The sequence below is a fragment of the Hemicordylus capensis genome, chromosome 2, assembly GCF_027244095.1.
Source record: "Hemicordylus capensis ecotype Gifberg chromosome 2, rHemCap1.1.pri, whole genome shotgun sequence".
Lineage (NCBI taxonomy): Eukaryota > Metazoa > Chordata > Lepidosauria > Squamata > Cordylidae > Hemicordylus > Hemicordylus capensis.
Window position 1 is genome coordinate 45,564,452 of NC_069658.1, and position 21,028 is coordinate 45,585,479.

At 44.6% G+C, this 21,028-nt stretch overlaps 2 protein-coding genes across 6 annotated transcripts in view; both read right to left on the reverse strand.

Annotated features, from left to right (window-relative positions):
• CMYA5 (cardiomyopathy associated 5) overlaps positions 1-12,405 on the reverse strand; it is a 109,250-nt gene extending 96,845 nt beyond the window's left edge. Inside the window, exon 1 of the mRNA XM_053299617.1 lies at positions 12,224-12,405. Coding sequence (XP_053155592.1) covers positions 12,224-12,315 — 92 coding nt within the window. The 5' untranslated portion in view covers positions 12,316-12,405. The remainder of the gene's footprint in view (positions 1-12,223) is intronic.
• A 4,561-nt stretch (positions 12,406-16,966) lies between these two features.
• Positions 16,967-21,028, reverse strand: part of TENT2 (terminal nucleotidyltransferase 2) — a 42,805-nt gene continuing 38,743 nt past the window's right edge. For all 5 annotated transcript variants that reach the window (XM_053300667.1, XM_053300668.1, XM_053300665.1 and 2 more), the window contains 2 exons: positions 20,064-20,143; positions 16,967-18,785 (listed from right to left, as the gene is read on the reverse strand). In XM_053300667.1, the coding sequence (XP_053156642.1) occupies positions 18,711-18,785; positions 20,064-20,143 (155 nt within the window). In that variant the 3' untranslated portion in view covers positions 16,967-18,710. The remainder of the gene's footprint in view (positions 18,786-20,063; positions 20,144-21,028) is intronic.

Consider the following 21,028-nt stretch of genomic DNA (forward strand, 5'->3'; position numbering starts at 1 on the left):
CTTCAGTTTTGTCTGTATTAACTGCAGTTAGAAAAGTAGTGCCATGTTGTCTAAAGGCTGCTCCTGCTTGGAATGGAGTTGAGGGAAGGAAGCTCCTCCCTCTCCATCACCGATTGGCTGCTATGGCTGTCCTTCAGGAGGAGGAAGCCTGCACAACCTGTCTACCCCGCCCAGTCTCCAGATCAGATTGTCTGGGAGCGCAGCAGGGTGGGGATGGGGGGAAACAACGGGGAAAATGGGCCAAACCCATGATTTCCTGTTGTGTGTGAAGGTGGCCAGAATGTCTGCTCTGACCCCAAGTTTTATCCCTGGCATCTCCAGGTCAGGCTGGGAAAGACACTTGCCTGAAACCTTGGAGAGCTGCTGCCAGTCAGTGTACAATATCGACGGACCAATGGTCTGATATGGTATAAGGCTGCTCCCTATGTATTAGAAATAAGTTCAGCAGCTGCCTCTTTGAAGCCACTGCAGTACTCTGGTGGCAGCAGAATTCACAGCAACTAGAGATTTCCTTGCTACTAAGCTGAAAGAACATGAGCAGCCAGGAAAGCACTGGCAATCCAGAATCTGCAAATACAAAAAACTGACATAAACTTATAAGTTCATAAATTTATGCCCAGTAGATTTATGAGGCTCCTTGAAGGGAGCAAGGTTCTTCAGGTCTGTGGTGTTTGCTGAAAATCTTAAGGTACAAAATTGTCTGCCTTGCAGAGTTGGAGATCCATCTACACTAATCTGAGGATGTGCTTCAATTACATTGGACAGCTGAAGATTGCAGTGAGACACTGACCCAACTATATAGCCGTCTGTTGTTGCTTTAATAGCACCCCCCCCCAAAAAAAAATAATTGTGGGGTGGTCTGCTTTCAATTCCCCTGTCCTCCCATCCCCCCCAACAATTCAGTGTTTAGAAAGAAACATCTCGGCATGAATGGTATTTATGCTGCATTATAAACTGAAATATTCTGCTCCCACACTGCCTCCCCTTCTGCCCTTAGCAATACACCAGCATAAAGCTCTGACTTAACTGGAAGAAATATTGACCATGTACAGTAACAGCAACAAATCTTCACTCTTTTTAATGCAGTGCTCGCTATCAAACAGATTGCCCAGCCCTGCTGCAATCCATCAGTGTCTCACGGCTCGCTGGCATCTCTTCGGCACTTTTATTTTGAATGAACCGAACCTCCCAGTGTAGGATGACATGAAGCCAGCCTTGGCTCTGGCAGGCAGCCAAGAGGGAGGCAAGTGCCAGCGACACACTAGAGCAGCTCCCTTCAAAGATGAGGACTGCATCCAGGTCTGTGGCTGAGCTTACGGAATCCACAGAAAGAGAGAGCTGGAAAAGACCAAGAGGCCATCTTGTCAAATGTCCTGCTAAAAGGCAGGAACAGATACAGACCTGTCTGGCATCTTCTGGGTGGAACTATGTGCTATGGGGGATAGGAGAGGCATGCCAACAATAGTGGCATCTCTGGGCTTTCTTCCTCCCTTCTCCTACCCCATAATCTGTAGCAGTGCTTATTTGTTTTATATCATCACACTTCCCCATCCCACCTGAAAGTAAAGGTAAGGTCGTGCTGTCTAGTCGGTGTCGACTCCTGGCACCCACAGGGCCCTGTGGTTGTCTTTTGGTAGAATACAGGAGGGGTTTACCATTGCCATCTCCCATGCAGTATGAGATGATGCCTTTCAGCATCATGCCTATATATAGATGCCTACATCACTGCTGCCCGATGTAGGTGTTTCCCATAGTCTGGGAAACATACCAGCAGGGATTTGAACCAGCAACCTCTTGCTCCCTAGGCCGGTTACTTCCCCGCTGCGCCATTAGGTGGCCTTCTACCCCACACTAGTAGCTGCTAATAGGGTGAGGTAGGAACATAGGAAGCTGCCATATACTGAGTCAGGCCACTGATCCATCTAGCAGCACTGGCTGGCAGTGGCTTTCCAGGGTTCAAGGCAGGGATATTTCTCATCCCTACGTGAGGATGACCCAAGTTGAACCCGGGACCTTCTGCTTGCAAAGCATGTGCTCTACCACTGAGCTCTGTCCCCATCCCTAGAAAAACCACAGCCCAATTCCTTCACAACATATTCATTATTCTTTATTATTTTTATTTATTCGATTTATATAATCTCACAGGGTTGTTGTGAGGAGACACTTAAGTATGCCCTCTTTATGACACTTTATGTAGTACACCGCTCTGGGCTCCTTGGAGCATCAGGATATAAAATGTAAAATAAATAAATATACCGCCCTTCCAAAATGGCTCAAGGCGGTTTAAAACAGAATAAAAACAATTCAAACCAGTTAACAATTAAAATCAAAACTATAAAAACAGAATAAAAACTAATTAAGCATTCAAACCACTAGGGAACATAGGGAAGTGTTGCCACATTTTATGGGATAAACGTATGGGGTAAACTTGTAGCACTGCCCTTGACAGTGTTTGCACAACTGGATCATAATCACAGTTTGACTATTTTGGAGTGAACAGCAAGAAACCCTGACTCTCCTGCTCTCAGCATCCCTAATCCAACCTTGATCTCATCATGAAGATGAATTTCCAGCTAGATTTCAAAGCTATTGCCACAAGGAAGAAGCATGGGGATAACTTGGACGAGGTCCCAGAGAGGTCCGACACATTTATCAAGTTGCACTAGTCATTTCCATTAATCACATTCCCATTGGTTTGCATTAGCTCTACACACACACAGAATATGAATGAATCTATTTTGCTAATTGAACTATGTAGAAGCAATGCAAACCCACATACATACCATACTCATGCAAATATGATTTTCTGAGCAAGGGCAAAAAGTTTTGAACAAATCTCCCACGAGAGGCCCTCTCTACTGCAAAGTTGTCAAATTCAAAACAGTCTGGAGTGCTGCATTCCCCACACAGTGCTTGCAAAGGAAGATACTCATAATTTCCCACCAAAACATGCCCATTTAACATGAAAATGAGCCCACCAATCCTAAAAAGAGACAATATCCTGGGGAAGGTGTTGGGAATTCTCTCTGGTAAGAGATACCCTTCTATTACAGCAGATTGCACAGAGGCATAACACAGCAGAGTCTGCCTAGGCATGCGTGTATGCTGAGAGTAAAAGAAACTTGGAGCCAGTTCATAGTTTCAAAGCAATATAAGGAGTTTTTATTGGTGAACTCCATTCTAGATAGTAAAGTGGAGAGATAGGATCTCTAATCTAGCTAGCGAGCTGGATGCAGAGGGGTGGTTTCTGCATCTTTGCACACATGGTGCAGGGAGAGAGGAGCGTGGGTGTTGCAAGGGAGAAGAAAGGGAAGGGGAAGCGGCAGGAAGGAAGGACCTGAGAGTAGCAATCTACACACCAAAGGGATAGTGTCAGAGCAGTAGAGAAGGGATGACCAACGTCTTGACCCCTCTAGCCCTCTGACTCACTAATCTGCCCCCCTCTGTTATTGAGACATGAGATAGCACAGAGCCCTTCACTTCCAACAAAAAAGAAGAGCTGCCTTTGCCAACAGCAGAGAGGAGAAAAGACTCCTAAGCTGCTGTAAGTGGAGAGGGCTTCCAAACACCAAGGTATTATACACTATAATTGGGAAGGATTGTTTCCCCAATCCTCCACAGGGAACTGGGCATCTTGGACACTGAAAAGCATCCCCTTGGTTGCACAGTGGAGAAGATACCCTCCCAGACTTGAAAAAGGAAGCTCTGGACAAGGAAGGTCAAATATAAGTCGAGGCTCCTTAGTCCTTGTCCTTGACATTTGAATTTCCTTGACATTCAAATTTTTAAAACTCATGAAGGAAGCACTGGGAAGCCTTTGGCAAATCACTCATTCTCAGCTCTCCATCAAACAAATAAAAAAGGAGGAAGGATTAAAATAATCTGCTGAGAGGATTAAGGAAATAAGGGACTGTAAAGTGCTTGGCACACAAGTAAAGTTAAAGTTGTGCCCTTGAATCGGTGTCAACTCCTGGCACCCACAGAGCCCTGTGGTTGTCTTTGGTAGAATACAGGAGGGGTTTACCATTGCCATCTCCCATGTAGTGTGAGATGATGCCTTTCAGCACCTTCCTGTATTGCTGCTGCCCAATATAGGCGTTCCCCATATTCTGAGAAACCTACCAGTGGGGATTCGAACCAGCAACCTCTTGCTCACTAGGCAAGTCATTTCCGTACCTCCATGGAAAAACTAGCTGCAAGCTGACATCAGGTGGATCTTTGCTTTGCTCCCTTGCACCCATATTTAATGTGAACCTTTGATAAAAGAGAGGGTTTAATAAAACTGCTTAACAGCTGTGTTAATGGAACTGACCCAGGGGTGATTGGTTGGCACCCCCAATGTCCGGGCTTGTGTGTGGAATTAGCTATTAAAGGGGTCCAGCAGTTTTAATTTGTGCAGATTTTGGACTCAAGAAATGACTGGATATGAGACAAGGATATCATTTCAAAATTAAAAGGAAAAATTCATTTAGAATAAGGGGGACATAGGAAGAAAATGATGTGATTAAGGCAATAAAGATATGTTACTAAGCAATTTAACTATAGCAAGGTGTTTCTAACTTTAAAGAGCAATACGGTATGTTTCTAAATAAACCAACTACAATGAGGCGTTTTTAGCTTAAGGTCTAATTGCATAAGTTTCCCAGGCAGGCAAGAGAAAGATGCTAAGAGGAAGGGGGAAGTTTGAAAATAAGTTATAGATTGGGGTCCTGAAAGCCAGACAACCCCTGTATTGCACCTGTCTCTAAGCAGCAGAGCTTCAAAAAGCTGGAGACTCACTTCCTTCATGGACAGTATGGTGGAGAGCCGGAGGATTAGTATAAGGAGGGATGCCCACGAGAATGGTTTCTCCATGGGTGCAGCTTCTATAGGTGCGAGGCAAGCTGGGTGGATTGGCACAAAGACTGATCCAAATAGTGATTTCAAGCTCTTCGTAGGGAGAGGAGACCTGGTCTCATGGTAGTAAGCATGACTTGTCCCCTTAGCTAAGCAGGGTCCACCCTGGTTGCAAATGAATGGGAGACTTGATGTGTGAGCAATATAAGATATTCCCCCTAGGGGGTGGAGCTGCTCTGGGAAGAGCAGAAGGTTCCAAGTTCCCTCCCTGGCATCTCCAAGATAGAGCTGAAAGAGATTCCTCCTTTCAACCTTGGAGAAGCCACTGCCAGTCTGTGTAGACTATGCTGAGCTAGATGGACCAATGGTCTGACTCAGTATATGGCAGATTCCTATGTTCCTAGTTGCAAGAGAGTGAATGGAATGCTCAGTGGGGTCCCAAGTATACCAATCAAGGGAAAGTGAAGGTTACTGGTTGGAGTGCCAAGTATAGCACATGGTGGAGTATACAAGGAAGCCCACTATGTCATGGAAAAAGGGATACTTATATCCCAAAATGTGCCTTGGGGGCATATTCCTATTGTCATGCTTTGCTGTCTAGAATTGTCTGGGTGGACCTGCGTGGAATGCATTGTTACTGATGCTTCTTCCTGGGTGTGACAATGTGGGGATCACCTTTTGTGTGTAAGGCTGTTTGTGATGAAAATCAGAGTATGCAGATGTGTGAAAGAGTATCTGTGCTGGGAGGGACTCTCCAATAATCCTGTCAATAGTTTCAATGGGTACACCTCTGAGCCTACGTCACTGACTCATTTCTGTAATGGGGAGATCATTATTTTGCTACCTTATTTGCCTTTCTTCCTGCTGCAACAATCGGTTTCTTAATAGGTGTTATCTCCTGTGAAAGGAGGGAAGTGAGCTGGTTCACTCTAAGTACAGGGTGTCCTTGAAAGTTAACAATGTCCTTGAAAGATGCAAGCCAACAGGGAGGCTCCTGGGAGCTGGGTAGAATAAGTGTAGCTGGTAACAATTGTGACATCGGGTTTAATTGCCATTGCACCCTGATCCAATTGTCATTGCACCCTGTATAGCCACAGCTATACTGTGGTCATTTTTGCCTATGGTAAACCCAGAACCACTAGTCCAGGGGTTCTCAGTCTTGGATCCCAGATATTGTTGCACTACAACCCCCAACATCCCTAGCCACCATGGCCAAAGGCTCCAGTGGTGGAGATTGTGGCAGTTGTAACCAAAATGTTGGGGACTGTGATTATTTAGCAAAGCACCAAGGAAGCTACCACTCCAGTTACAGAGTGCAGAGTTTAGTTGTTGCAACTATTTAAGTAACACACATGGAGATCACTGTAGATTCTAAGTTACTTAATTAGTGTATTGGTGAAATACATTTGAGATAGGAAAGACCTATCCTATCAACTACATAATGAAGAGGTAGGGAGAGAGGGCGGGAGAGAGAGAGAGAGAGAGAGCGATGTTTCCATCTTCTCTCTAGGAGGAAAGGAAGAGGACTGACTCACTACAAGAAGTACCGGAGGAGTCAAAGAAGGGGTCATAGAGTAGAGGCAAGCAGTGACAGGTAAGGAGACCCTCACTAGCTGCCTCTGCTCCCAATGCCCCTAGTGGTCATTAGCATAGTTGGTGCAAAAGGTCGCTGCACTGGAACACTCTCTCCAACACCAACAACATCTGGTGACCGAAGTATGAGAACCCTTGCACTAGCATCCAAAATCGGGCTAGGGCGAATAAGCTGGGGCTTGGCTGCCCATGAGAACTGCCAGGAGCTGTGTGGTTACCAGCTGCACCTTAGCGGCCAAGCCACCTAGGATGAAGCCCGCCAGTTAGCTGAGGTTAAGGGCACACAAGTGCACCCTTAAAGTGGGCTAACTGCCCATGTGTCAGCGCTGGCTGCTCCCAGCCTGTGCTGACACAGGAGTGGGCTCCCAGCCATCGCCTGGGCGCTTTCCAGATTATCCGCTACAACTATGGTAAAATGCTTCAGCATGGCAGGATTGAATTGAAAATGATCCCCAGAATCTACAATGGGAAAATTTCCCTTCAACAGGAAAATGTGCTACTTTTTCTTTTTTTGCAATGGACGCACAATGTTAGAGCACTAAATCGCAGTGATAAAATCTGAAACAAGGCACTTGAAATGTGGATGGCACCCTGCTGTCAGCATAGGGCCTGCAATGTCACAAGACAGGAAGTGTGGAAGCACACTTTTAATTGATTGATTGATTGATTGATTGATTGATCGATCGATCAAATTTGTACACTGTCCCAAACTTTCATCTCTGGGTGGTTAACAATAGCATAAAACAAGTTAAAAACATATACAAAAAAACTTAAAACAATTTAACAATTTAAAAATAAACCAGAAATTAAAACCTAAGAAAAAATTAGGAAGCTGAGAAAGCTTGGGTGAAAAGATGGGTTTTCAGGTGTCTTTGGAAAATTGCCAGAGATGGGGAGGATCGTATCTCAGCAGGGAACGCATTCCACAATCTCGGGGCAGTGACTGAGAAGGCCCGTCTCTGTGTAGCCACCAAATGAGTTGGTGGCAACTGGAGACGGACCTCCTCGGATGACCTCAATGAGCGGTGGGGTTCGTACTGAAGAAGACACTTAGCAGATACATTATGAGACTGTTGTAGCGGTTAAGTAGGAAAGCTCCTGGGGGGATCCCAACAATGCACTGCACACTTGTGCAGTGCATTGTGGGATTTCCAGAGGCCAGGACAATGCATTGTCCCGCCGGCCCCCCAAACCTCCGTGCTACCTCGGTCAGCAACAGCTCATATAGGCATGCGATCTACATGCCCAGCAACGCTTCTAGATCATCTGCAGGGAAGGTAAGCTGCTACAGCCTTCCCCGCCACCTGCCTTCAAGCCCACTCTTGGGACCTGGAGAAAGGACTCCATCTGTACAAAGAACCCTGTTGCACCTTAATGCATAACTAATCCCTTTAGTATTTTGGTAGCTAACCAAGACCTCCCTTTCCTGACGGGCATTTCCTCAATTTGTATGCAACAACTTGTAATTTGGTTCTCCAGCATATTTCTTGCTTTATGTTGCATTTTATTGTTTTTAAATTTTGTTTGTAAGCAGCCTTGGATTTATTTAAAACTAAGGCAGGATATAAAAGTTTTAAAGCAAGAAAGAAACATGAGCTTTCATAGGTAAAACCCTACTTTGTTAGAAGAATTAAGCAAAGAACATGAGGGAGATGATTCACTACAGGATAAATACAGACTGCAGTGTAATTCTGCAGTCCTGTGCACACTTGAGAGTTTGGTCCCACTGTGAGCAATGGAGCTTATTTCTGAGTAAGTATGCTTAGGATCAGACTGCTATTCTGAAACTGGACAAATATGTCAAGTATATAGCAAAGGCTACCGTTCTAAGCACACTTACTTGGAAGTGAGCCCACTGAACCAAGCAGGACCAAAGTCCAAGTAAACAGGCATCGGATCAGGTGCAAAGATAATCAAGACTGACATCCCAGCAAAAAGGATACATTTCAAGCCACATAATTTCCGATATGAGCAAGGAAGACTTTGGAATGTAACCGCTGCCTACGACTGATTTAATTACAGGGAGCTCCAATGTCTCCTCTCTGAGAGGGTGTCCATATTAACCACATTTTAAGCTTTTTGCCTGGATGGATTATTCCGATTCTTATTGGACCAGCCATGGGAATTGGACCACAAGTCCACACATTTGAGAATAAAAACAGAATAGAATAAAAACAGAATAGTGGCAGTTAGTAATAGAAAAGGTTGAATAGAATAGGTGTCTGCCTCCTAGCTTCCTCCTGCTTTTTGTATGAATGCACACAGCATTTCCTATTTATTTTTGATGTGGAATCTTCCTACACATTAGTTGGCTCCAGGTTACATAGGTAGCTGTCTTATACGGAGTCGGACCATCTAGCTCAATGGGCTACACTGACGGGCAGCAGATGTCCAAGGTTTTAGATGGGTTGTACCAAGCCTTACTTGGAGATTCCAGGGACTGAACCTGGGACCTTCTGCACGCAAAGCAGATGCTCACCTTGTGGTAGCAAGCATGACTTAGGAACATAGGAAACTGCCATAACCTGAGTCAGACCATTGGTCTATCTAGCTCAGTATTGTTTTCACAGACTGGCAGCGGCTTCTCCAAGGTTGCAGGCAGGGATCTTTCTCAGCCCTATCTTGGAGAAGCCAGAGGGGGAACTTGGAACCTTCTGCTCTTCTCCGATCAGCTTCATCCCCTGAGGGGAATATCTTGCAGTGCTCACACATCAAGTCTCCCATTCATATGCAACCAGGGCAGATCCTGCTAAGCTATGGGGACAGGTCATGGTTGCTCCCACAAGACCAGCTCTCCTCTCCACAGACTTGTCCCCTTAGCTAAGCAAGGTTCACCCTGGTTGCACATGAATGAGAGACTAGAAGTGTGAGCACTGTCAGATATTCCCTTCAGGGGATGGAGCTGCTCTGGGAAGAGCAGAAGGTTTCAAGTTCCCTTCCTGGCTTCTCCAAGATAGGGCTGAGAGCTGCCTGCAACCTCAGAGAAGCCACTGCCAGTCTGTGAAGACAATATTGAGCTAGATGGACCTATGGTCTGACTCAGTATATGGCAGCTTCCTATGTTCCATGAGCTACAGCCTTTCTTCAGTTTGAGGGGGGCCCTTGGTAAAGTGACCTCCTTCTTGAGTGCCCCCCCCATTTTGGGTGGGTTGCATTATTATTGGGGCAACAGTAGTAACGGAGTAGTAACATTCCACAACTGCCCCCCCCCCCCAGAATGCTACTGCTTGTGTATGACTGGAATACTGCATCAGCACTGTGGGTAAAACACCAAATTGCTGTCGCCAAAAAGATGCTGGACTAGATGGGACTTGGGCCTGATCCAGCAGGGCTGTTCATCCATCCTGTTTTGCCTAAAATGTCCCTATCCCAAAGCAATATCCAAAGACACTATCCACGATTAGTTTTCTTTTGGCCCAGTTTTCCTGTTCTAAAAATAAGCAACTGTTCTTCAGGTGGAAGCAGCTACACTGTAAATTTAAATGGATTAGAAAAACGCACACACAAAACCCTAATGGGGTGAACTGGTTCTCCAGGGTGTTTTCCAGACTATGAGATTTGCAATGGTTAATGCATTGCCAACTGTGAGGGAATAGTGTAACGCTTAGAGTAAAGGGTTGTTTGATGCTTCATTGTAAGCTTGTGGCCGTTCATATTTTCCAGACCCTGAAATGTATTTTCCAGGCAAGAGTGTCCATATTCTCCTTGAAACACATTTATTGGCCCCTCCTCCTGCTCCATTGGGGCCAATGGAGTCTTGGAGTGTGTGTGATGTCATTTTAAATACATACATATATATTTTTAAATGGGAGAACAAAAGGATATCCTGTGGGGTGCCTGGAAGGGGGAAGAGAGGAACTGGCGCACCTGAGTGGGCATTCTCTTCCATGGCGGTGGCGGCCAGCAGTCCCTCAGCTCCCGGGCAGCCTCGCCAAGCAGAGCAAGCCACTCGCCACTCGCTGGCCACCACCGCTGCTCTCCCCCTGCCTCAAGCCGAGGCAGGTGCACGGGCAGCCTCGCTGAGTGGAGCAGGCTGCTCACCACTCGCTGCTCACTCGCTCACCACTTGCTGCTCACCACTCGCTGGCTGCCGCCGCTCCCCCCGGTCCCCCCCCCGGTCCCCCCGCCGGTCCCCCCGCCGCTCCCGCCGCTCCCCCCGGGCAGCCTCGACAAGCAGAGTAGGCAGCTCACCGCTTGCTGGCTGCTGTCGGTCCCCCCCCCCCCCGCCGAGCCAAGGCAGGCATGTGGGCAGCCTCACTGCATGGAATAGGCCCTTCACCTCTCACTGGCCGCCACTGCTCCCCCTTGTAGACAAGGCGGTGGCCATGCCAGCTCTGGGAGCCAAGGCGGGCTAGCGGAGCAGGCTGCTTACCGCCCACTGCCTTGGCCGCCGCTTGCTGTCCTCCCTTGGATGGCACGGCCAGCGAGAGACTGGAGCCAAGCAATCAGTGAGGCAGGCTGCTCACACTGCCACCACAGCAATGCCACTGTGGGGCAGCACTACCACCATGGGGCCCCTCATCTGGGGGGACACCAGACAACTGTCTCCCCTTGCCCTATTATAGTTATGCCCCTGTATCCAAACCCCTCTTAAAGCCATCCCGATTGTTGGCTGTCACCACATCTTGTGGCAGAGAATTCCACAAGCTGATTATGCATTGTGTGAGAAAGTACTTTAGTTTGTTGGTCCTAGATTTCCTGGCAATCAGTTTCATGGGATGACCCCTGGTTCTAGTGTTATGTGAGGAAGAAGAATTTATCTCTATCCACTTTCTCCACACCATGCATGATTTTATAGACCTCTATCATGTCTCCCTGCAGTCATCTTTTTTCTAAACTAAAAAGCCCCAGATGTTGTAGCCTTGCCTCGTAAGAAAGGTGTTCTAGGCTCCTGATCATCTTGGTTGCCCTCTTCTGCACCGTTTCCAGTTCTACAATGTCCTTTTTTTTAGATATGGTGACCAGAATTGGATGCAGTACTCCAGGTGCGGCCACAACATCATTTCGTATAAGGGCATTATAATATTAGCAGTTATATTTTCAGTCCCCTTCCCTAGCATGGAATTGGAATTGCATAGATTGAAGCCCAGATGTGGACTAGTTCCTTCTAGCCAAGATTCCTCTTTGTATACTACTGCCATCTTTTCCTTTCCAAAGTTTATGCTCCCCTAGATGCAGAGGTTTTATTATATTTAGACCTATTCCATTCACCCAGCAGGTATGGAACCAAAATAGGTAATTGCCCCATTTTTAGAGAAATGTGCTGTTGGACCAAAGCAATCATGCATCGAATCCAAGAAACCAAATGACTCCCAGCCTCTACACCTAACACTGAGTCACAAAACCACTCCATTTCCTTTACTAAAGGCAATGGATCCCTAGAGTTTCAAGTTCTCTCCCGCCTTCCATCACGGCACAAAGAATGATGGTATATTCGACGGGACAAATTAAAGGCCTGCTTTTCAGACTCTGCCATTTCACAAATGCACAAGTCCCCCAAGAGTAATTGAGACTGATATGCAATGAGTAGCCAGCTAGGGAGGAAGGGGAGATGCCAATCCAACTGGCACAACACAGGATCTTTAAATAGAAAATGCCTTTGGTGCACAGACCAGGGACTTTCAGAATTACAACCAGCTGTATTCAGATTTGTCAGAAAACTCTCCCTCCTTAAAAACCCAATTTCCTCCGAAGCTACACTGCATTTGTGCAGAGCTACTTCCCTTGGTCTCAGTTTTCCAGGACTTCTTGACAACCAAGAAGATGTACTTGCTCATTTTTGAAGATGCAATACCTGTTAGAAAGCTGTTCTTCTTGGGATTCCTCTTCATCTTCCACTGAGACATCAGTTGATCTATCATATGCTGAGTTGCAGTCGGGCTCCATTTTGTCTTCAGGTTGGTTCCACTTAGTGTCTTCTCCCCTAACTCAGCCCTCTCTAGGGTTGCCCGACGCAAACTGTCATCCACAGCAGCCCAGCTCTCCTAACTCAGGAAGGTCTTTAAATAGAACTACGGAAAGTTGAAACATCAAACTGCTGCTGCCACCTTAGACTTTATGCTGGGTCCTAGCACCACCTGATTCTAGGGCCAATGCAGTAAACATCAAGTCTTTGACAAACATGTGTTAGATCTGCAGTTCAACTGGATTTTTTCCCCCCTTTTAAAATTTTTATTGGTTTTTACAGTATCTTAACAATCCCATTACATCTAATTAAGTAAATATTGACCTCCCGCTCACCAATCAGCACGATTCATTAACTATACAAGTCAACCATTGCTATAGTAATTCAAAACATATATCCTACACATTGCAAACTCAATTTTACTCTACCCAACCTGCTATTATTACTAAATTTCAAACCCTGCTGAAAAGTCGATATTAGAAAAATAGTTCTTTAAGTATAGTAAGAATAGTTTCCAATCTTCTTTAAAACATTCCAAGTTTTCATCCCTTATCAATACTGTAAGTTTTGCCATCTCAGCATATTCCAAATTTTTTATCAACCAATCTTCTTTTGAGGGCATTTCATTGTCCTTCCATTTCTGCGCATATACTATTCTGGCCGCCATGGTTGCATACGTAAAAAATGTTAAGTTTCTTCTGGAAAACTCTCCTTGCGTTACTCCCAGCAGGAAGGATTCTGGCCTCTTAGGAAATGTCATTTAAAAATTTTTCTTCAACTCATTATATATCATATCCCAAAAGGCCTTTGCCTTCCCACAAGACCACCACATATGAAAAAAAAAGTTCCTTCACAATGTCCACATTTCCAACATTTGTTTGGAACATTTTTATCAGTTCAACTGGATTCTCAGGCAACTAACTACATGTTAAACACGCCGACAGGCTTCTTCATTTGCATTGAAAGAAGCATGCATGTAATCTTAATTCTTACTATCTGGTTTTGGATAGATGTGGCAAGAAGCCAAATGAAGCTGGAAATAGCCAATGATTATCATCAGCCCGTCCAGGAGGAAACAGAGACATCAGCATCCGCAATTCCTTCACCACCAAGGTCAAATTACTTCAGGTCATTTGCATTTGGGCACACATTGTATTTAGCCCAGGGGTTCTCAGACTCAGGCTCCCAGATTTTTGGCTACAACTCCCATAATCCCCACTGCAATGGCCACTGTTTCTAAGGATGATGGGAGCAGGATTCCTAGGAGCCGCCCTGAATTAGAACTGCAGACTATTTTTAGGAGCATATCTGCTTAGCATGGAGAAGGTCCCCTGCATCTGCAGGTGGGACTGGGAAAGATTCCCATCTGAAACCTTGCAGGGGCAAAATGGAGCTGCAACAAAGCACCCAAGCCTCATTCTTGGTCAGGTAGCCAGCCAGGTTGAACTACACAGCAGAACCAGCGGAAGTACTTTTTCACACAACACATAATCCACTTGTGGAATTCTCTGCCACAAGATGTGGTGACAGCCAACAACCTTGATGAAACCCTTTAAGAAGGGTTTGGATAACTTCATGGAGGAGAGGTCTATTCTTTGGCCTCGATCCTTGGTTTCCTCTGTGGATGGAGGTGTGGAAAGCTAGAGACGAACTGCTGATAAAGGAAAGCCATGTTTTTCTCCAGTGAAAGGAGTGGCTATAAGCAGCAGGAAAAACAAAGGTTAACAACACAAGAACAGCCCTGCTGGATCAGGCCCAAGGCCCATCTAGTCCAGCATCCTGTTTCACACAGTGGCCCACCAGATGCCACTGGAAGCCACAGGCAGGAGTTGAGGGCATGCCCTCTCTCCTGCTGTTACTCCCCTGCAACTGGTACTCAGAGGCATCCTGCCTTTGAGGCTGGAGGTGGCCCACAGCCCTCTGACTAGTAGCCGTTGATAGCCAAGGATCGAGGCCAAAGAATACAGGACACAAAGTAGCTAGCATTTTGGAATCTCTGCCCAGATTCTATGCTGTCCATGCAAAACTGTTCCCCTGCAGAGCCAGGAGGCAGACCGTCATTCCCCCCCTGAAATGCTGTGACCTTGCTCCCAGAGGTACCGCATTCCAAAGCTGTGCAAATAATTAACACACATGGAGCTTTACCTTGCCTTTTCATAAATGTACGCTTTGCACACTGTTTTGGATACCTTATAAAAGAAGCATTGCTGTCTATATTGTGCATAAGGGAAACAATCCAAAATCTTAAAGGTGCGTTTGTAAAGAAAAACAATTGCGCTCCATGTGTGGGGCCCCTTAAAATAAACTGCAAGATGTAATTCAATCAGCTAGCCCTTCTTGAAATCACAAGACTAGGACAAGTCCAGTTTTCTGGATGGAGCCCAAGCTGAGAACAAGCCAACAACTATATTATGACCAGAGCAGTCATTGCCACTTATTCCTAGACACCAGAAGGTATCCATTCTGACTGACTTGTGGCTGCAGGCACTTGAGAGAGCAACCTTCTGTGAAGTCAGCAGCACTTCCAATGGATCTGTAACTAAAACTCATGAATGCTAAACCACCATACTGGCACAATTTCTCTTTGGAGCACTTCAAAAGGTACCAGACTGCACAATCAAACAGATCTTAGGGACCATCCGGTTGCAGATGGCTGTTTTCCAAAAGCATTCAGTATTTGACAATTCTGCTTCCATACAGTTGACTATTACAGGTGAAACTCGGAAAATTAGAATATCGTGCAAAAGTCCATTAATTTCAGTAATGCAAATTAAAAGGTGAAACTGATATATGAGACAGAAGCATTACATGCAAAGCGAGATAAGTCAAGCCTTAATTTGTTATAATTGTGATGATCATGGCGTACAGCTCATGAAAACCCCAAATCCACAATCTCAGAAAATTAGAATATTACATGGAACCAAGAAGACAAGGATTGAAGAATAGAACAATATCAGACCTCTGAAAAGTATAAGCATGCATATGTATTCAGTACTTGGTTTGGGCCCCTTTTGCAGCAATTACTGCCTCAATGCAGCGTGGCATGGATGCTATCAGCCTGTGGCACTGATGAGGTATTATGGAAGACCAGGATGCTTCATTAGCGGCCTTCAGCAATTCTGCATTGTTTGGTCTCATGTCTCTCATCCTTCTCTTGGCAATGCCTCATAGATTCTCTATGGGGTCAGGTCAGGCGAGTTTGCTGGCCAATCAAGCACAGTACACTGTATACTTTTCAGAGGTCCAATATTGTTCTATTATTCAATCCTTGTCTTCTTGGTTCCATGTAATATTCTAATTTTCTGAGATTGTGGATTTGGGGTTTTCATGAGCTGTACGCCATGATCATCACAGTTATAACAAATTAAGGCTTGACTTATCTTGCTTTGCATGTAATGCGTCTGTCTCATATATCAGTTTCACCTTTTAATTTGCATTACTGAAATTAATGGACTTTTGCACGGTATTCTAATTTTCCGAGTTTCACCTGTATTACATTGTGTACATAATCTAGGAAACTTACAACCAAACACTCATACCTAAATTCACATTAATGATATGGCAGGACTGTTGCTAAAATACACACTTCCCTGTGGTCACACCATGTCATGGTAATAGTGTCAAGGTGAAGTGTACCGTCGTGTCGATTTCGACTCCTGGCGCCCACAGAGCCCTGTGGGGTTTTTTTTGTAGAATACAGGAGGAGTTTACCATTGCCTCCTCCCGCACAGTTTGAGATGATGCCTTTCAGCATCTTCCTATATCGCTGCTGCCCAATATAGTACCAGCAGGGATTCGAATCGAAATGCCTATTATATGGACCACAAGGGCCAAGTCATATCATTCTTAGAGCCAGAATGGTGTGGTGATTAGTGTTAGATGAAGAAAGGGGAGACCTGGTCCAAAGCCCTGCTCAGCAATGCAGTCCACCTTGGACCTGTCCCTACCTCCACATAACCTACCCCAAAGGGTTGTTGAAATATGATGGCAGATGGGAAGAGAAGAAACATACTGCACCTTGAGCTCCATGAAAGAAATTTAAATGGCCAACATGATGCACACTCCGACATTAGCGTTTCTGGCCCACAAGGGCTGCTGTACACCTGAAAGTCAGTCCTGAGCGTATTGTGGAAGCAGGCAGTTGCACAACTAATTAAAACAGCACACAGGCACTTCTGCAGTATACTTTCAAGGGAAACAATGGAAGTAACACAACACAGGAGCCCACACATTTTTTAAAGTTGCGCAGCTGCCTGCCTCCACATGCATACAGAAGTCCGAGCAGGTTGGAAACGCAGACACTGGAGTGCATGTCATGTCAGCCAATAAAAATAACCAATAGCAGCACAGCAGCTCTGTTGGGAACAATAAAAAACTAGCGTGGAAAGTATATGATCCAAGTAGCCCAAATAATTGACCCATGAAACCAATTACTGATGCAATATGGCACCCATACACGATGGTGGTATATTTTCGTCACAAACACAGCACACGAGTGATATGTAAAGTGGATCTTAGCATCCAATTATAGCCTGTCATGGTTGAGCTCAAAACATAATTTCCATTCTTCATAACACCACTACTACTACTTGACAAAGTACCAACAGGGGGTTGAAAGAAAGAGATGATATATACAAAATGGTAACTTTATTTTTTTTATACAGAAACTTTATTCAACTTGACACAATAAAAATATTAAACTTAAAGAGGAAAAAACCAAAGTTGACATCAGTGAAAAGTAATGCTTAACATATGAATTGGTCTGCAATAAATATGAGAGGCACAAATTGTGCTACAGCAGATCTAAAAGAAGTCCCATACTTCTTGAAAAAGGTTAAAATTTTCAAGATTTTTTAAATCTCAATTAATATAGCAGCTGACCAATTTACAAATATATACACAAAAACAGAAACAAAAATAAAATAAAAACTGGGCTTATCGTAGCAGCTATTTTTAAGCAGTCATCATTACTACTTTATATCGAAAGGAACTTGTACAAAGAGGGTCCTGACCTAGGGTGGTTTCACACCTTACAAAGCACAAGCGTTGGAGAGAAAATACAAGGAGGCTGCACTTCCTGACACTGCTATCCTGGTGCAGGGACCTGGGGGGACAGGGGCAAAGTCTAAAAGCAGAAATACTGCCATTGCAAGTTTATTTTACGGAGTATACAGGAAGTGCTGCAAGGGGAAGCACAAAGTGTCACTTGCACTTCCTCTCCCCCTACCTCATTGTAACGTGTGAAGCTGTCCCTGGGCTGAAGTGAAGCCTATTAAGCCTTTGCTACGTTTGCCATGGATCGGGGCTTGCCATGGATCGGGGCTGCACAGCCTGTACCTCAAGCTGAAAACAGCCCAAAAGCGACACATTACGGCATGGAAAATGCCCAACTATCTCCTGTTTTTGCAACCCTAAGTAGGCAGAACACACACAAGGCTTATCAAGCTCTTGGTGAACTGCTTAATGCGGCTGGCAGGCTGTGCTTGGTTTGGTATGTCAAAAGTTGGGGAGACCTACTGCCTTGAAGCAGCTCTGCTGCCTTAGATTTCCAGTTGAGATTATAATTCCCAGTAGTCAGAAGTTCTTATCATGGTACTGATCCTTTGGGCTGTGCCATTTCAGACTACTGGTGGGGGCTCACATGACTGACTGCTCCTCTATACAAAGAAAGATCCCTATACAAGGAAAATGAAGGGTCAAGAAGAAAGGTTCTAGCCTAGGCTTTCTCCAACATCCAATGTTGTAAGTGCATGGAATTCCTTATATGGAATTCATGCAAACCTCCACCTGCTCTCTGAAGTAGTACAGCCCAGACTTGGGTGTACCATCTCAGTGAGAACTAGGCCAGATCAACAGCATGACTAAGGACCTAGTTATTTTGCAAAGAAGTAGTTGTTTGTTACAAACACATTAGAAACGAAGGGGCCAAATTGAACCAAAGTGCATTTTGTATTTAGCAATTGTAAAGCAGGAGCTACTTACTCTTAAGGAAATGTGCACTCTGTGCTATTCTCTCTCACAGCCAGGCTGCTGAACATTACATAACTCTTCATCTTTGTATTTCAGTGTGGTTGGGTCAACCACTACAATTTATGTTAACAACAAATCAATAAACTCCTGACAGATTTGCAAATGTGTATTATAGCAGTCTCTTTATTGGTCACTGATTCAAGCTGTTTTAGAGAACGGTCTTCACAAGATTATTGAATGTCATAAAGGTTGCTTGTTTAAATTATTACAAAAGTTTCTTTAACAAAAGCTTGAAAGAAAAATCTCTCTTTAAAAAAGTGCAGGGCAGGGCGAAAAACTGCATCTTGGGGTTTTGATGTCCTTTGTATCGCATAATTCTGAAGGGTCCATTTAAGAAGGAAGCCAGTTATCTTTTCTGTATAGTTGCTCTTAAAGGTAGTATACAGTTCAAGTCCCTCCTGTCTCTCAGTCTCTGCCATGACTATGGGATACAACAAAACACATAAATGATTACATTGCAGTCACTATACAGTTGAAGAAAACCATTAAGTATGCTAAACAGCATTACTACATAATTAATAGCAATTCTTGATATCAAAACATCTCAGAAGCACAAAAGATGATATCCAAGTGCTTGAGCGTGCCCATTTTTGACATTTTCCTCTTCTGAAGGCAAATACTCATGCTATATAGAAATTCTCTTCCAACTTATCCAACTTTTATGACTCTACATAGCATGATAGGAAGCAGATAAATGAGCTTTTCTACATTAAAATTAAAGCCAATACAATTCCTCCTTGGTCCTTTCTGCATAGCCCAGAGCAAGACCACCAGAGGCTCCAAATTGCACTTAGTTTGTGGTTGCCTTTCAGTATTGCATGCTAGCTGCCATAGGAAGACACCAAATTAATGCTGCTTATATTTCAGTACTTTCAAATCATTAAGGAAAAATGGTATAGCTTCTGTAATATAAGTTAACTTGTAGCAGTTATTTTAGTGGCAATCCCTGTTCCTTCTAGTGGATTTCCAAACGTTTACTACAACTCCCAGCATCCCCAGCTGCAATGGCCTTTGACTGGGATTATGCGAGTTGTAGTCAACAACATCTGGGAACCCGTTAGAGGGAACACTGATGGCAATAGCACAGTAGCTGCTACACAGAATGTAGAAGTTAGATGATCCCTACTCACCAATTTCAATTCAAACATTTTAGAAAAAAATCTCAAAACTAAAAAAAAAAATGCCCACATGAACCTTAGCACCTTTGCTTTCTGCTGCTCATGGGTGACAAATGGGCAGCTGCTTACAAGAGTTAGGAAATTAAATGTTTAGCTTTAAATAATGCAGAAATACCTACAGACAACTCAAATATGTTAACATCATATACTCCACAGACTGGATCTGCTCCATCACTACCTTTCCATACATTTCAGCTTATTAGGCTATAATCTGGGAAATCTGCACAAGTTTCGAACCCAAATGATCAAAACAAAGTGCCAAATAATTGTTTGTAACTGGGGGGGGGGGAGTACCTAGGGAGAAGCACAAGTCTTTCCATCTTGGCCACGGAAAGAAGTCAAGAGTACCACTTAGATTCTGAGTCTTAGCACATCAATGAAGCACAAATACATATTAGATCTTAAGTTTCAGGGGGTGGGTGGGTGGGATCACCTAGTAATTAGAAGGCAACGAACAACAGGTAGTAGTTAAAGGACAACAAGTTTGTGTAAAGCTTTATTAGGACTGCTGCATATTTTACCTTGCAAAACTCATCTATGATTATGTCAAACTTCTGTTTTTCATGTACTGCTCTAGCAGTATTTGTTCGGTCAAAGGGTTCTGAAAAGTTAAAAGAACATTATAAATAATGTAGCTTTTATTAGCTTTTGTAATGTACCTAAATGCAGTCCTATAAATATTCATACATGGTTCATTCTACTGGAATCAATGAGGCTACTTACAGATGGACATCTTCAGGATGACTGTTATCTATCTATCTATCTATCTATCTATCTATGGCATACCCGTGGATAATCCCATGTGTGGCAGCTCTCGCGAGAGTTTGGAGAGCTGCTGGACAGGCTAGCCACGGGATGGGTGAGAGAGAGAGAAATGGCAGTGGCCGAAAAAAACTGCAGTGGGCAGCACTGTTCCCTCTAAGGCATGTGCACATGCATGCACTCACAAATTTTTGGATGTTTACTCAGTTCACTTTCAAACCCACTCAGATTGAATCAGGAAGGGCCCATTCTGAATGCATGTGCGCACACACTGCCCTGATACAGCCGCCCAGAACAAAACTCATTCCACACAGAGATGAAAAAAAATAAGAGGGACCACTGGTGGGTGGGTGGCATGACCAAAGAGCAGCAGGCCGCGCACTGTGTGGGCAAGACGGCGGGGGACGGCAGCTGAAGAAGAAGGTGGTGATGGTGGCCGGGTGGGCCAGCGGGCAAGGGAAGGAAGAAGCTGGGTGGGCAGGGGGGGTGGGAGAGAAAACAACGGTGACGGGGAAACGGTGGTGGCGGGGCAAGCGGCTAGAGGTGCAGATGTTCTGTGCCTGGCCCAGCTAGTTTACTATATTTTCTTATCGTAGTTTAACAATGGTTGCATCTTCCTCCTTTGGCATGTGTACATAGAACGTACAGTGGGACAAAACATGAGCAACAATATCCAGGAAATCACAACCCCAAGCTAAGTCACCTGAATTCACTCTGTAGCCTT